The sequence below is a fragment of the Oryctolagus cuniculus genome, chromosome 11 (assembly GCF_051225735.1).
Source record: "Oryctolagus cuniculus isolate XC-2025 breed Fujian yellow rabbit chromosome 11, ASM5122573v1, whole genome shotgun sequence".
Classification (NCBI taxonomy): domain Eukaryota; kingdom Metazoa; phylum Chordata; class Mammalia; order Lagomorpha; family Leporidae; genus Oryctolagus; species Oryctolagus cuniculus.
This window is the reverse complement of record NC_142877.1, coordinates 67257334-67274446: the sequence shown is the minus strand read 5'-3', so window position 1 is coordinate 67274446 and position 17113 is coordinate 67257334. Positions and strand designations below refer to the sequence as shown.

The 17113-nt window shown below is 40.2% G+C and overlaps 1 protein-coding gene and 1 long non-coding RNA gene across 5 annotated transcripts in view; one reads left to right on the top strand and one right to left on the bottom strand.

Annotated features, from left to right (window-relative positions):
- Positions 1 to 17113, top strand: part of WIF1 (Wnt inhibitory factor 1) — a 150389-nt gene that overhangs the window by 122343 nt on the left and 10933 nt on the right. Inside the window, exons 6-9 of the mRNA XM_008256742.5 lie at positions 7930 to 8070; positions 9668 to 9763; positions 11614 to 11709; positions 15454 to 15549. Coding sequence (XP_008254964.3) covers positions 7930 to 8070; positions 9668 to 9763; positions 11614 to 11709; positions 15454 to 15549 — 429 coding nt within the window. The remainder of the gene's footprint in view (positions 1 to 7929; positions 8071 to 9667; positions 9764 to 11613; positions 11710 to 15453; positions 15550 to 17113) is intronic.
- LOC103348315 (uncharacterized) overlaps positions 11146 to 17113 on the bottom strand; it is a 167553-nt gene continuing 161585 nt past the window's right edge. For all 4 annotated transcript variants that reach the window (XR_016216864.1, XR_016216863.1, XR_016216865.1 and 1 more), the window contains 2 exons: positions 11915 to 12030; positions 11146 to 11340 (listed from right to left, as the gene is read on the bottom strand). This is a non-coding gene — a long non-coding RNA (uncharacterized LOC103348315). The remainder of the gene's footprint in view (positions 11341 to 11914; positions 12031 to 17113) is intronic.

Here is a 17113-nt window from a genome sequence, read left to right as displayed (position 1 = left end):
ATGAGGTAGGGCTCTAACTTGAATTATTTTTCTGAGTCATCAACTTTTCCAATGTTAAAAATTAAGTTGCTTCAAGATATGCTTTTTATTTCATGTTAAGTTCTATCATAGGTTTGTTTAGGGCTTACTGTTTATTTTAGGATCGTAATAGTTATGGCTTTATAGTGTTTCAAAGTTATTGATAATATAACTCTTTTTAAAACAATTTCATCTTAATTTTCTAGAGGAATGTTGGAATAATTTTCTTAGCTGTCAATTGAAAATAAGAGCTAATTTAAATCTATCTTAAAAATCAGGAAATCTGGGGCCGGTGCTGTGGATCACTTGGTTAATCCTCCACCTGTGGCACCGGCATCCCATATGGGTGCTGGGTTCTAGTCCCGGTTGCTCCTCTTCCAGTCCAGCTCTCTGCTGTGGCCTGGGAAGGCAGTGGAGGATGGCCCAAGTGCTGGGCCCTGTACCCGCATGGGAGACCAGGAGGAAGCACCTGGCTCCTGGCTTCAGATCAGTGCAGCCCTCCGGCCGTAGCTGCCATTTGGAGGGTGAACCAATGGAAGGAAGACCTTTCTCTCTGTCTCTCTCTCCCTTACTGTCTAACTCTATCTGTTAAAAAATAAATAAATAAATAAATAAATAAATCAGGAAATCAGGCACGTTAACAATGACCGTTCCCATGAAACTGCATGGCTGCTTTCCAGTGCTCTACGAGTCAGCGGCTAAATAAACAGAGGTTCTCTAATTCCCCCAGCACAAGTATTGTGAGTGCAACCTGGAGAATGCACTTGAATATCTCTTGGGTCATCCTGGGGCTGCTATCACCAGCAACCCACCCAGGGATTTACTTCCCTTCTAACTGGGCTTGGGTGTTTGGATGAAAGAATGAGAACTTGAATCCTGAAAGACATGGGCATCCCATTCCACAGACATGGAAGTCCCAATTCCACCCATATGGTGTTGCTGGGGTTCTACTCCATCATGGAGACAAGAAAGACAACTCAGTCTCCAAGTTCCTGGGAAATGTTCATTGCTCAGTACCATGTCATGTCACAAGTTGCTCTTTTTCAGGTGAAGATAATTTTACAATAAATTTTTATTATATCTTTAGCTTTAATATAATAAACATATAACATATCTCTCAATTTCCATTTTATATATTCTAATTGTTTCCATTGTCTTTTTCTGTCTTTCTTAGCTCATGGTAGCCCATTACAAATATACTTATTGACTTAATAACACAGTTATATCTGTTCACCTTCCAATAAATATTATATCTTTGGATTTTCTAACTTAATGTGTTTCCCAAGTCTTCATTCACTTACTATGTCTAGAAAAAAAAGTCTTACTAAAATTCTACTTCTTAGGATATTGATCCACAAGATTTTGAATTTATGATATGAAGAGGTTTTTATACCTGGTCTTAGCCAAACGGCCGAGAAGCAATGGGATATTTTTAAATTAATTAATTTATTTATTTTTAAATTTTATTTAAAAGGTAGAGAGACAGAGAGAATAGAGACATCTGCTGGTTCACTCCTCAAATGCTTGCACTACTGAACCTACAGCTCAATCTGGGTCTCCCACGTAGGAGTCTGGTACCCAGCTACTTGAGCCATCATCACAACCGCCCAAGGTTTGCATTAACAGGAAGTTTAAATAGGAAGCAGAACCAGGACTCCAACCAGATACTCTGATATGGGATGTAGGTATCCCAAGAGGTATCTTAACCTCTGTGCCAAATACCTATCCCAATATGAGGATATTTTAACAGAATGTATTTAGACAAAACATTTTCTAATTATATATAATATTTACAAACAATACAAGTTAGAGGAAAAAGTGAATGACACCTTGGACAAGGTGAAATTAGAAATAACAAGCCTTCTTCCCAGACCAGGTGATGCGCAATATTCATGAACACATGCACACATTTAGCGTGAATAGCACCCATTCCCAAGCACAAACACACATTGGTTTTTGGAAGCAGATATAGGATTTGTTTGCAGAAAGGTAGGTGTAAGAAGTATATTGGAATTTTAGACCATTTCAGGACAGTTATTCATTAGCCTCATTAGCTCAGTCTCCATAGTAGGACAAAAGAAGTTGCCATGAATTATTAAAAAGTAACCACGTCAGTGTGTCTTTGCTCTTAAGCATTCAGGTACTGTTTATTATTCTACAGGCCTATTTTTACCCCCATGCTGCTAACCCGTTCTTTTATCTCAGATTTCTATATGCCTAAACACTGCATGAAAAAAAAAACAAACAAAAAAAAAAAAACAAAAAACCTTTAACAGTTATGAAGTGCCTGCCTTCTGGCATCTCAAGAGAACAAAAACAGGAAATGCAAACTGCAGGGTAGTTCAGTAAAATTCCTGAGTTGTATAACAAAAAAACAGTTTCCATGAAGCCTAGGCTTTGCCTCTTTGAACATTCCATCTCTGTCATACCATGAAGCCAACATAGCAATGGTGTTGCTCAACCAAGACTTTCAGGAATCCGAGGTCTAGAAATGTTTAAGTGGGTACTAATACTGAAGGAACTGTTTTGTTCTTGGCGATCCCAGTTCTTAGCAGAATTTGAAGCTCAGAGTAGATGACCAGTAAGCATCTACCAGAGCAGCTTGAAAAAGTGATGAATATTCCTGTTAGATAACTTTCAGTCGTGGAGTGTATTTATAATTGTGTGGTGTTGGGGATGCACTATTGCACACCTTCCCCATTCTTCCTCTGTTATAAGAGCAGTGTCTCAAATGGCTAGAAGCTGAGGCAGTGTGAACACCATGCCCGTCTTCATTAAGGTTGGAAGAAGCAATCAGAATAAGTATACTGTATACTTCTGCAGAAGAGTTAGTTTCTGTGCAGTCAGTTGCACACCTGTGTATATTTGAATTCATAACAGTTATGTAATTCTACTTTAGTGTTTCAAAGTTGTTTTACTTCATCTCAGTTTGAATTATGCAACCCAGACTGCATTGGAATTCACATCTGACCTAATTTCATCTAGTTTGGTTGAAGTGGTTCTCTACTCACATGCTTATTGTTGCAAAAGCACACAGCTTTCCATTTCTTTCATTCCTTGGAAGTAAAGAGTTCAAACGTTTTCTGCCTTTGATGAATTTTTTCTTTGTGTATGCTGATAATATTTTACCCTCTGTATCTCTCACTGTCTATAGTGAATTTCTCTAATAGTATATATTTAATATAATAAATGCATGTATTTGCGAGGGGGCATGCAGGTGTGTATTCATCTGCTCAAGTGTGTGCCTGTGTATGTAAGGATACAGGGTGTGCCTCCCATACTATATTGTGTTTGTCAGTGCCTAGTTTGTGACAGACAACATTTGGTGCTAAGATTACAAAAACAAGATATAGTCCTTGCCTTTGAAAACCTCATCCTTAGCCATGGCTACAGACCATACTTAAATCATTGTACTACAAGAAAGCATATACAGAGAAGCATTTGTGAAAATATGAGTGAAATGAATTGAGCAGGGGTGTATGGGAAAGCTACAGAGAGCAGATAATATTTAATTTTGATCTTGAAAGTTGAGCAAGAAGACGATGGACAGAAAAGAGGAGCATTCCAAGCAGCTGGGTGTACAAGTGGGGCACCATGAATGTGCACTGCATGTTTAGAGAACTAAGAACATAGTTTGGGCACAGCACAGGCTTTACAAAAGGCAATTAGTTGAGATGACACTAGCTGAAGTCAGGTTTGGTTTTGTTTAAAGCAAAAGTTCTTTGAAAACTTTCAAAAAGTGTTTATAATTCTTACTACTTAACCAGTGTTGTGGTTAAAATTTATGGAAGCAGGAAGGAGGATAAATGGAGTTTGCATCAGAGGAAAGAAAATTTCCTCTTACATTTTAAAACTGAAAAATGGACAAATGTAGGTAGCATAATTTACACATCGTTCACTAATGTCTACTTTTACATTAAAAATTAATTCATCAAAACTCATAAACTAGGTACCTCCTAATTTCTGATCTTTATTTCCTGGTTCTTTGCAAATCATTGTATTATGGATCATAACTATGCTTACATGCCTCCTATTTCAAAAGAAATAGATGTGTGTAGGTAAAACTTTTTCACTTGGACTAAGGGGATTCTTAATGTCTTCATTTTTAACTTGAAGCTAAACTTGTCAGATTGGAATTAGTCTAATATATACACACACACACACACACACACACACATACACAAGTGTGTGGCCTCATAAATAAGATATTGGTTAGTAAGGCTGCATCTCATATCAGAGTACCTGGGTTTAGTACACAGCTCTGGCTGTAACTCCAGCTTCCTGCTACTGGGGATCCTGGGAGACAGTGGTGATGGCACAAGTAGTTGTCCTTTGGCCACCCACTTGGGAGACCTGGATTGAGTTCCTGGCTCTCAGGTTTGGCCCTGACCATCGTAGGCATTTGGGGAATGAACCTGTGAATAAGAGCTTACTCTCTGTCTTCTATCTCTCTGCCTAAAAAAAAAATTAAAAACAATAATTTAAAACCTATAATGTGTTAGATTTCTAAAAGATGACTCAACAAGGAAAACAGTTCATATTAATATTGATAGTATTGAACATAATTTTATAGGAGTAAAATAATTCTTAAGGATATAATCTCTGTTGGTTTACTAAGACAATAAAGATGATACATCTTTAGTTATCTGCCAAGACTGCTTACAGTTTGCTATTTAAAATGTAAAGAACTGTTTCTTTCTATTGTATGTGGCATATATGCTGTTTCTGTGAATTCTTTGCTAATATTTTCTTTCATGAAAGACATTTTTGATCATGACTTATACTTTAAATTTTCAAATAAATGAAGTTTTCACACAAACTTTCTTTAAAAAAATATAATGGTAATATTATTAATCTTAAGGCCAAAAAAGGAAACAGAGACCCAAAAGTATCAATGAAATTACCCAAAATGAATAGGTCATAACAAGCAATTGTCTACTTGATCCTTTTTTTAAGCATAAGGTAGTATTCCTAGATGACATTTATGTTCCCAATATAAAGATAAAATTTAGGTAAATTACAGGTAGAGATTATAAAAGTTCATAACCAAAGAATCTAGTGGTCACAGACCCAAAACAAACACTAGCTACTTCCAATCCAATTTGTCTGTAGCTTTAAATACATGCCCACTTATAATTAATTTTTCTAGATTTTTTAAATGATTAAAGTATTTTACTATCACAAAACATCTTCAAAATAAATCTTGGGAATATACACTCCATGGCACAGGTTTTTTATTTGTCTTGTCCGCTAAGTATCCCCAGTGCTTAGAATAGTAACTAACACATACTGAACACTCAATATTTTTCTTTTTAAAGTTTTAGCAGAATAACCAAGAGAGAGGGAGAAAGAGAAAGCCCTTCCATCCCTGGTTAACTCTCCAAATACATGTAATTGCCAGGGTTGGGCCAGGCTAAAGCCAGGAGCCAAGGGCTCTCACAATTCTCCTGCTACATGAGTAGCAGGTTCTCAAGTACTTGGGCTATCGTCTGCTGCTTCCCAGGCATATTAGCAGGAAGCTGCACAGGAAACACTCAAGACTCAGTCCCAGGTTCTCTGATATAGGATGTGGGCATCCCAAGCAGCATATAACCCGCTGCACCATAACGTCCACACTTCAGTTAAGTATTTCTTGCGTGGATGAACTCTTTGTATTTTGACTGAGATTTTTATTTAATCATTTAAAGGGAAGGTTGGCCTTGAAAGCCCTAATGAAGGTCACTCAGGAGGTATTTTCTTCATTCAACTGGGATTGTCAGAGCCATAATAGAAAGCCTCACCACAGACAGAGGGATTCTACATACGTCTTTACTTTCATTGACTTAGAGACCACACTAGCAAACCACACACTTTATGTGAGTACCTCAAACCCTCTATAAATGGCCCCAGATCACTGGGCCATGTAAACATACAATTTAACCAGGTATGCAAATTATCTGCTTTTAGCACATCCGAAGATGCAGAGCAACTAATAACTTGTTTTTACATGAATTTTCCATGTAGTTAATAAGATATTTTACATATGTAACATCCAAGATATGTGTTGAAATTTGACAGTGTTGACAAGCAGAAATGGAGATGAATTTACTTACAAGCAACTTCTCTTCCATACTAAGATTCTGGAAGCTAAAATAAAGCTGAAGAGCCTTTTTAAATGAATTGAGTAGGCTGCAAAGTAGAAGCTGAATAAAGTCAGGAAAAGACACACCTGGACAGCAGTAAAGTTTGGGTAATTGCATGTGGTGAGAAAGATTCTAAAAATTCTCTTTTAAGTTTTTGCATCTTTCCATGCTTTGGATGGCTACCTATCCATGCGAAAGATTCATAAGAAGGGTAAATAAAGTTTTATAATTAAATATATTATAAATGCACTGGAAGAGCAAGCAATTTAAATTAGTTATCAGCCTCTTTGCTTCTTTCTGAACAGAAATCTCTACTGATGGATTTCTTTTTCTTTTGTAAGCTGGCATTTTCATATATAGGATTTTATTAGACCGAAGTTTGCAATGAAGACTCTCTTACTTTGGAATGGTAGAAATAGTTTTGATTTTCTGTATTGCTTTAAGGTATCTGTATTTCCTTCTTGCCATATAATCAATTTTCTGCAATGATCATATCTTGCAATGATCATATCTGAAGACTCAGGGGGAATCTTAAGTAACAAACACTTAACAATGTCCAAGCCTTGAGAGGGGTTTTTGGTTGACAAGCACATTAAGAAGATTGTATGAAGAGCGTGTGTATGGAGAAAAAAAAACAGATCAATTTATTGTTAGTTTCTTATTATAAACCTAGAAGATAAGTTTATGAACACTAAAGGGAAAGGATTTGTCTCAGCTTAAGATGATTTTCCCAAGGTTGATAGTTACCATAACCTGCCATACAGGAAAAAAAGGAAGCAAAATTTCACACGTACTCTTCTTATTTGTAAGGAAGAACTAGTCTAGTGGATCAGCTACATCGGTCTTCCCAGTGTAGTGTTATGACAATCCAGTGGATCTTGGAAATTTACAAAATCAGTCTCTTGGCCCACAGTCACATCTGACTTGCTCTATTTCTGCCCACCAACTTGTTAGTAATTCCACAGTCCATGGGCTGCTCAGCATGCTTGCACAGCAACATCGTTAATTCCCACTCCCTTGTGTTATTCCTCCATGTCACACCTGCACACACCACGCAGTCATGAGAGCACAAGAAAGAAGTGACTCCTCTTTAGGTACCTAAGCAGCTAGGTCCTCACCTAAGCCTATCCGTGAGATTATTCCTTCACACCAAACTCTCTTCTAGATCCCCAAGAAACCAACACTTCATCTTAACAAACAGTCAGAAAATATTACCTTCATTCCTTCAATCTGTTAATTGTAGTCTAGGCTGAGTTGTGGAATATCGTCAAAGAAGATATGTTATCCCTTTCAAGCACATAGAGTGAAATAAACTAGCAGGGTATTGCTCTTAGCGCTTTATGTAGTGGATTATGAAATGTCAATGTTTAGTGCTTTTCAGGTTATATGGAGGCTGGTGAAGATACCCACAATGTTGCTTCTCCTAATTAGTCCATCAATGTTTCTTTTTCATTTTTCTCTATCATTTCCAGAGAAAATCCTTTGTTTTTTTAGACTATGGAGAGAATATCCCCAATTCCATAAGAGAGGGATAAAAATTAATGAAGGTCATTCATTCTTTCTGCATCCAGCATGATGCACAAGCTCTGTGGAGAGCATGCCCACATGATCAAAATACAGCCCCTGTTCTCATGGGGATACAAGGAGCTGCATCATTCCAGTGGAGATAGAAGGAGCTGTTCCGTGTGATCAGTGAGGCTTTGTTCTTTGTCTCTCTTCCCAAGAGTTCTGTAAAAGTGGAATCCACCACATAAACCATTTCTCCCTGTTTCCTCTCTTTGTCTTCTAGTTGTTCAAGTTGGCTTCCCATGTCTTGGAAAACAAGATGGGGTGGCAGCATTTGAAGTGAATGTGATTGTAATGAATTCTGAAGGCAACACCATCCTCCAGACACCTCAAAATGCTATTTTCTTTAAAACATGCCAACAAGGTAAGCACTGATGGTGACACAAGAAAAGATTTATCAGTATGAGGTGATTTGGGCCAAAAAATTGTGTGTGTGATTTTTAGAATAATTACAACCACACTAATGGGAGGAAGAGGTGGTAAACACGGGGTCTAATAACAGTGGCTTTGACTTTGTAATATTAGGAACCTCAATATATTCAAAACACCCTCTCCTCTTACTCTTTCCATATTCCTCTAAAAAGTCTTTGGGAGTCCCCAGTGGTATCCTGTAGTGGTCACAAATATTCCCTATTGTTTCACTCTGGTTCCTCAGAGTAAGGTTGTCACTCATGGCCAGCACTTCCTACCTATCAAAGACAACACTACCCATACCCACTGCCAAAACTTTGGTGCTGTTCACATCCCTGGAGAATGAGGTACCACTATCATGCTAGCGATCACTGCTAGGCCAGGGCCCCACTCAGCTTGCTCAGTCCCTCATCACCATGGCCAGGGATGCCTGGTTAACCAGGAAGGCTTGCCTCCTTTCCTATCCCTATATCTAGGCTTTCCCAGCACAGGATCAAGTTCTAGAGGCTTTCCATGCTTTAAAGATGTACTGAAAATCATCCCACCCTCTGAAAGTCAATACTGAGGGCAACGTCATTCTACTACAGTGTGACTTTCACTTTTTTTTTTTTTTTTTAAGATTTTATTTACTTGAGTGGTAGAGCTACAGAGAGAAAGGTCTTCCATCCTCTAGTTCACTCCCCAAATGGCCTCAAGGGCTGGAGCTAGGCCCATCAGGAGCCAGGAGCTTCTTCTGGGTCTCCCACATGGGTGCAGGGGACTAAGCATTTGGGCCATCTTCCACTGCTTTTCCAGGCCATAGCAGAGAGCTGGATAAGAAGAAAAGCAGCTAGGACTAGAATCAGCACCCACATGGGATACTTAGCCCAGTTCTGTGAGACTTAGTTCCAGAGACTTAGTGCCAGTTCTGTGAGTTTCACTTAAAACAAAATTTTTTTATTTGAAAGGCAGAGTTATGGTGCAGGAGGAGTAGGGGAGTGGAGGGAGAGACAGAGACTCGGAGAGATCTTCCATTCATTGGTTCCCTCCCCAGATGACCATGGCAGTCAAGACTGGGGCAGGCTGAAGCCAGGAGCCAGGAACTCCATCGGAGTCTCCCACGTGGGTGGCAGGGGTCCAAGCACTTGGGCCATCTTTTGCTGCCTTCCCAGGCACATTAGCAGGGAGCTGGATCAGGAGTGGAGCAGCTGGGATTCTGACCGACACTCTGAAATGGGATCTGGCATTGCCAGTGGTGGCTTAACACATTCCGCCCCAATGTCAGCCCTACAGTGAATTTGAGGAGGTGCAGTAGATTGATAAGTCAGGAGGAAAGCAGAATAAAACTGGCTTTGCTTTCTTTCATGGTCTCCATCCCCCACATTTGGAGGTAGGATTAAGAGAAGCAAAGCCTTTGCAAAAGATTTAGAGAAATCTCAGTAGTAGAGAGAAAATACAATACAATAATTGGTACGTTGAATAAAAATGACCACGAATGTCTCATGCTAGCTGGAATTCGCCCAGCTTGATTTCAAGGATGTCCACATAAGCTTTGTTTCTCTTGGCTGCAGCTGAGTGCCCAGGAGGATGCCGAAACGGAGGCTTTTGCAATGAGAGGCGCATCTGCCAGTGTCCTGATGGGTTCCATGGACCTCACTGTGAGAAAGGTAAAGAACGGGGACAGCCAGGTTCCCAATGGTCCTGGACGCCGTGCAGGCGCCTCATGTAGGTTTTTAACACAACCCTGAAATTATTTTTCTGGTCACATTTATAAGGATTGGGGAAACTTTAAAAAGCCACAGAAGAGCTATTGGAAAGTATTACTTCTAGGAGGGGTTTCCTGTTAAATCCAGCGTGTGGTGACCAGGAGAGGACTTTGGCACAATTCTGCACTCTCTGTGGCCATTCCTCACTCATCCCCTGCACTTCTATGTACCCTGCACTTTTGCATAATCCTGTGTAAGTTTTGAGGGTTTTTCCTCCCCTCAATTTAAATTGCTTAAGAAGCTAGTATACCTTAATTTAAAGTTACCTATTCCAAGTAGAAGTAGAGTGATTCATAAGTCTACAAAAGGCTTATGAAGTTGTTAAAAGCCCCCCAGCACCCCCCCCCCAAAAAAAAGAGATGAAAATCATTGGTGTGATCAGTACTACTACTTTAGGGAAATTACTTTTTAATTAAAAAATTTTGTTTATTTGAGAAACAGAAAGAGACAGAGAAAAGTCCCATCTGCTGGTTCACTCCCCAAATCCCCATATGGTCAAGACTAGGTTGGGATGGAAACTCAAATCCAGGTCTCCCACATGGGTGGCAGGAACGCAATGATTGAAATCATCACCTGCTGCTTCCCTGAGTCTCTACTAGCAGGAAGCCAGGATCAAGAGCCAGAGCCAGGAATCAAACCTGGGACTCTGAAGTGGCATGTGGATGTCTTTAACCACTGAGACTCACATCCTGGGACATGACTTTTAAGAAAATTATAAGAAAAATGGGTAAACAAGAAAGTTGGCATCAATCATAAGATGATAAGATAAATAAGAGCTTATTTGATTGGAGTAAACAAAATATTTTTCATCTGTAAGAAATAATCCTTTTTGGGGCCGGCACTGTGGCATAGCAGGTTAAATTCTCGTCTTCAGGGTTAACATCCCATATGGATTCTCTTTGGATTCCCGCTTTTTCCACGTCTGATCCAACTCCCTGCTAAGGTGCCTGGGAAAGCAGCAGCAGATGGCCCAAGTGCTTGGGCCTTTGCACCCTCATGGGAGACCTGAAAGAAGCTCCTGCTCCTGGCTCCTGCCTGGCCCAGCCCTGGCAATTGTGGCCATATAGTGAGTGAACCAGCAGATGGAAGATCTCTCTCTCTCTCTCTCTCTCTCTCTCTGTCTCTCCCTCTCTCTAATTCTGAATTAAAAATAATAAATATTTTTTAAAAATAAATAATATTTTTTATCTTTTTAAATTTGTAATTATCTTGGAATTAGAGGATTAAAGAAATAAGACAGAGAGAACATATTTAATGTTAAGAAGACCACATCTTAGTCAAAATGATTCCAGGAAAACTTTAATCAGGCATTCAAATGGGACAAATCCAGATTCTTTTCTAAGAAATTGCAAGGTTGAAAAATGGCCTGTTTATGCCACAAAAATAAGTTTTAAAACAGCAAACATGTATCTTTGAAGAGTGACTATTTTAAGAGTTAACCACAATGCTTGAAAATACGTGAGGATTCTTCAGAGTTCCTGGAAAAACAGAATGAAAATATGTTTATTTTGGTGCAAAAGAAGAAATTCCTACACAGTTTTATCATAATTCACATTTTTCATGAACTTGTCAATGATCTCTGGTGCCTGTGGATTTCAACATTTTTTCCAGAAAAATGAGCTTTATCTTTTATTTTATTTTCCATGAACTTTTTGAAGTCCCCCATAGTCCTTGTTGCATTATTGGCATTCCCATGTGGTTTTGCTCCAAGACCCTGTTTGGTCTTAACTAGGGTTCTCTCTCCCTATAAGCCCTTTGCACACCACGATGTATGAACGGCGGACTTTGTGTGACTCCCGGTTTCTGCATCTGCCCACCTGGATTCTATGGAGTCAATTGTGACAAAGGTAAGTTTACTTTTGAGAACAAAAGGTTTTGTTTTGTTTTGTTTTGACTTTTTAAATCCTGATGGAAGTAAGTATACTTCATATGTCATCATTGTTCCTAACAGCTCTATAAATAAGGTGATCACTCAGAGTAAAGATGACTGCTGTAGAGCTTGAACTACAATTTTAATGTAGCTTAACACAGCACAGGTTTGTTTCTACTCACAGAATGCTTCCGGTGCAGGAATTCCTGGTCAGTGGGCAGGGCAGCTCTCCTCTAAGCAGTGACTCAAGGGCCCAGATTCCATCCATCCCAGGTCTTGTCTAGAACTTTGGAGCTCTCTAGAGCCAGACATATAAGCAGAGAGTGAATGGAGTAGACATTGCTTTGAAAAGAATTCCTGGCCCAGAGGTCACCCTCAAAACTGCTACACCTCTTCCATGGGTAAGAACCATCTTTATGGCCCTGCATGGATGCAGGCAGGAGGTATGTTGTCCCTGGCTAGACAACTGTCTCCCACCAGAAACTCATGTTATGAAAGGGGAGTGTGGCATATGCCACCTGGAATTGTGATATGTCCCAAATCGGTTTTTCTAATGTTATGTCACAAACCTTCATGGTCACGGCCAAGGGAATATATCTATGTTCTGGTACGTTTTACATTTTGTAATATTTTATCTTTCATATGAAAGATTTCCCTACCATTAGACTCTAGTAATCCTTTTAAAAATCCTTTTGGAAAGTCTGTTGGAATTCCTAGCGATCTAGGAATATTTTAAAGTATACTTTCAAACCACCTCAACAAAGAGATGCCTTTATTATCCAGGAAAGAATATGGAGTTTCTGGAATATGGTTTAATTATTAATGTGAAGTTAGACCTTAGCACTACACTTTTAAATTTTGAATTAACATGTAATACTTGTATGTTTTTATGGGGATATCACTACAAATTAAAACAAACATTAAGAATAATTTACACTGGCCCTTGGGACATCTGTTGTAAACTGTAGGAATTGAGGAATGAAGCCTTGACCAATATCTCTTAGCTCCAGTGAAAGTTCCTTAGTGTGTCTGGCTCATTTTCATAATCAAGAATGATTGCACAACAGAAATATAGAGAAGCTTGGTCAGGGTGGTGAAATACTATGCAAGTCCTAAGACGGTGGCCAAATTATGTAAAGCTGCTAAGCTTTATCACATTCTTCAATTTTTAAGTAAGCTTACAGGTTCATTACATTCTGCACATTAATAAGGTGCACTGCCCACAGAGCACAGGTCAAGCAGGCGTGGAGCCAAACATTTTCTCATCTGCTCTTATCTTCAGGAGAAATAGAGAGAAGTGGGGAGGCAGGATCCATTCACAGAAACATAGCAGGTAGCCAGAGGATCTCCCAAGACCCCAAACCCAATCCTGAAGTGCTGCCAATCCTTTCTGCAAGGAGGAGCTTGGTTTTGCCAGTGAGAGCAGCATTCCTGGAACATATTTGTGATTTTTAAAATTTACTTATTTCTTATTTGAAAGGCAGAGAGATGAAGACAAAGCTGGGGATGGATGGAGACAGAGATGATAGAGGCAGACGCAGAAAGCCCCCATCTGCTCGTTTACGCCCCCAAAGCCACAAGAAGCCAGGCTAAGCCAGGCTAAAGCTGGGAGCCAGGAATTCAGTCTGGGTGTCCCATGTGGATGGTAGGAAGTGCTTGAGTCATCATCTGCTCCCAGGGTCTGTATTATCAGGAGGCTAAAATCAGGAGCTAGGGTTGGGAATCAAATCCAGGCATTATGATGTGAGACACGGGATCTTCAGTGGCATCTTAACCCATAGGCTAAACATCTGCTCCATTATTTGATTTTTAAACACAAAGTTTGTCGTTCAAGAAGCATATTTTATATAATATTTTATTTGGACCAGTGTTTTTCCATAAAGAAAGCACACACTTAAACTTCTAGATTTCCTTTCTGATTTTCCTACTGAAAGCTTACACTAACTTTTGTCCATCTGTAGCCAACTTTGGCCTGTTTTAATTGGCGCAAGAACAAATAGGACATATAAAATTGCTAAAAAGTCCAAACGCTCATTTCAATACATAGATTATTAGTATTATTATCAGTAGCAGTAGTATTAGTATGATATTTATACTAATAATATAAGAAGATCTTACAGCATCTTCTGAGGCCATAACAAAATGCCCAAGGCTAGCTACTTTATTAAGGAGGTTTATTTAGGTCACAAGTCTGGAGATTCACAGGCATGGCACCAGTAGCTGCTTGCTTTTGTGAGGGCCTCCTTGGCAAGGTCACAACATGGTGGGAGCATGAGTGAGAGGAGGAGGTCGCATGGCAAGACGGGAAGCCAGAGTGCAGGGAGCACACAGTCTTGCTCTACTTTTTACAACCTGATCTTGAGGGAACTTATGGAGGTCTCATGAGAACTACATTAATCCCTTCAGAGGGCAGAGCCCCCAACTATCTAATCACCTTCCACTAGGCTCCACTTGGCAAAGGTTCCACCACCTCTTTGTGTCACTAAGCTAGGGACCAACCTTTCAACTCAGGGGCCCTTGGGGGAACAAACCACATCCAAACCACAGCAGTCTCTGCAAAATAAGTCAACTTGCTTACTTTTAAATATTTCCTCTCTCCTGTCCTCATTTCTCCATCTTCCTTCTCTCTTAGGTGCCAGTTAGCAGTGAACTTACAGAAATGGACACCGAGAGAGAGGTTTAGGATGGTGCACAGTGTGACTGTTACTTGAGTAATCTAGTTCATTGGACTCCCACTAAAATATTCTCAACTTCATCATCCCTCCGGCTTATAGTACCACCACTTGTCCAACTGTTGGCCCTCATTAGGGTGAACAGTCTGTTTCTTTTTTAATATAATTATTAATTTCAATAATTGTCATAAAAATCTGTTTTTTTTTTAATTCTATTGGGTAAACTGAATCTCTATCTTATTCTGAAAGAAAGTTGCTTTCTCCTCTTTTGGATCCTAATGTTCATGACTTCTATCCCTTTTATCTATTCCAAAGTAGGTTTTCTTCATTGTTATCTATCCTTTATCCTTTATTTATTTATTATAATTGGATGTTTTAAAAATATTTTTGTTGGATTTATAGCATTCTTTTCTTTTTAAGGCCATAGAAAATTATAAGAAATTGTGGATTTTTTTTCACTAAAATGTAAACTCTTAGAGATAGATAGTATATAAGTGGTATCTTATATTCTGAAACTGCAAATGGTCAAGCAGTTGGTTACCTTTATAAGTGTTAAAAGGCCTCCTTTATTAAGTAGATGAGAAAGAAGCAGGTGGTCATACATGTCATCTCATTTAAGTGAAGGTTTTTTTTTTTTTTTTTTTTTTTGACAGGCAGAGTGGACAGTGAGAGAGAGAGACAGAGAGAAAGGTCTTCCTTTGCCGTTGGTTCACCCTCCAATGGCCGCCGCGGCCGGCGCGCTGCGGCCGGCACACTGCGCTGATCCGATGGCAGGAGCCAGGATCCAGGTGCTTTTCCTGGTTTCCCATGCGGGTGCAGGGCCCAAGCACCTGGGCCATCCTCCACTGCACTCCCTGGCCACAGCAGAGGGCTGGCCTGGAAGAGGGGCAACCGGGACAGAATCCGGCACCCCGACCGGGACTAGAACCCGGTGTGCCGGCGCCGCTAGGCGGAGGATTAGCCTAGTGAGCCGCGGCGCCGGCCTAAGTGAAGTTTTGTTAGGTTTCAGGTACAGTCTAATGCAACACCCTGTTTTTTTATTCCAACAGCAAACTGCTCAACTACCTGCTTTAATGGAGGGACTTGTTTCTACCCTGGAAAATGTATTTGCCCACCAGGACTAGAGGGAGAGCAGTGTGAAATCAGTGAGTATTGACTTTCTGCATTCTGTTTGTTTGTTTGTTTGTTTTTGGTGTGGGAGGAGAAGGGGAGCTTAGAAACGTATCCAAGCCCTTAATGTTACCAAGAAGGAATCTGAAGTCAGAAGAGAATGAATAGCTTATCCACGTTTTAGGTCAAGGTTTCTTTTTACTAGATTCAGGTGTCACTTTGGCTAAAAGTGGGGTGAAGAGTGACATAAGTCAGCTCGGAAGATTTAGAACAAAAGCTCTTTGACTCGGTAATGTCTAGGTTTGGATTATTCAGTATGTTGCAGTGGTTCCTGTGGGTGATTTTGTCCCTTTCTCATTATGCGGTGCCCGTAGCTTCAGCCTAGTAACTGTGATCAGAACTTTGGGACGGGTGGCATTTTTTCACCTGCCTGCAGGCTTAGAAGGGTTTTATCTGCCACTCAGTGGTAGATATCCTAGACCAGACTGAGCCTAATAACTTGCCTCAGAGAAAATAATGGATCCAAAGAATGGGAGGAGAAAATATGCCCAGCCATAAGTCAGAATGACCTAAAAGTACATGCAACATGAGTGAGTTACACAGAGATTACCTTAAATGAAAAGGGCCTGACGCTAACACAGCCTACCCCATGATTTCATATTTTTGAAGTTCAAGAACAGGCAAAATTAATAGATAATGTTAGAAACTAGAATCATTGTTGGGAGCACAAAGAAACTTTATGGGGTACTGAAAATGTTCTTGTTGGTGAAGTTATCACTTGAATTTTTCTATGTATAAAAATAAGTTGAGTGGTTAAGTTTGGATAAAAGGGAAGCTAGGTGTGCTTCATTAATTGTGACACATATACTAAAATGTGTTAATAATAGGGGAGCTGGGTGTGGTTTATAGATTTTGACAAATATATCATACTAATATAAGATGTTAGGGGGGCTTGGGTGTGCAGAACTCACACTCCTTCACAATCCTTGTTTTGTAAAAGTTTTTTTTTTTTTTTAAACAAGCATCATTCTATATTGTGCCTTCTCTATAGGTTTGTCATGCTTTAAAAACTTACAAGGGGGCCGGCGCCGCACTCACTAGGCTAATCCTCCGCCTTGCAGCACCGGCACACTGGGTTCTAATCCTGGTCGGGGTGCCGGATTCTGTCCCGGTTGCCCCTCTCTTCCAGGCCAGCTCTCTGCTGTGGCCAGGGAGTGCAGTGGAGGATGGCCCAAGTGCTTGGGCCCTGCACCTCATGGGAGACCAGGATAAGCACCTGGCTCCTGCCATCAGATCAGCACGGTACGCTGGCTGCAGCACGCCAGCTGTGGCGGTCATTGGAGGGTAAACCAACGGCAAAAGGAAGACCTTTCTCTCTGTCTCTCTCTCTTACTGTCCACTCTGCCTGTCAAAAATAAATAAATAAATAAATAAAAACTTAAAAGGGGCAGCCATTTAGCCTAGCAGTTAAGACACACATGAAGCACATCAATGTATCGGGGTTCAACACCCAGCTATGGCTCGTGGCTGCAGCTTCGTGCCAGTGCAGATCCTGGGAGGCAGGGGTGATGGCTCAAGTAGTTGGATTCCTGCCACCCT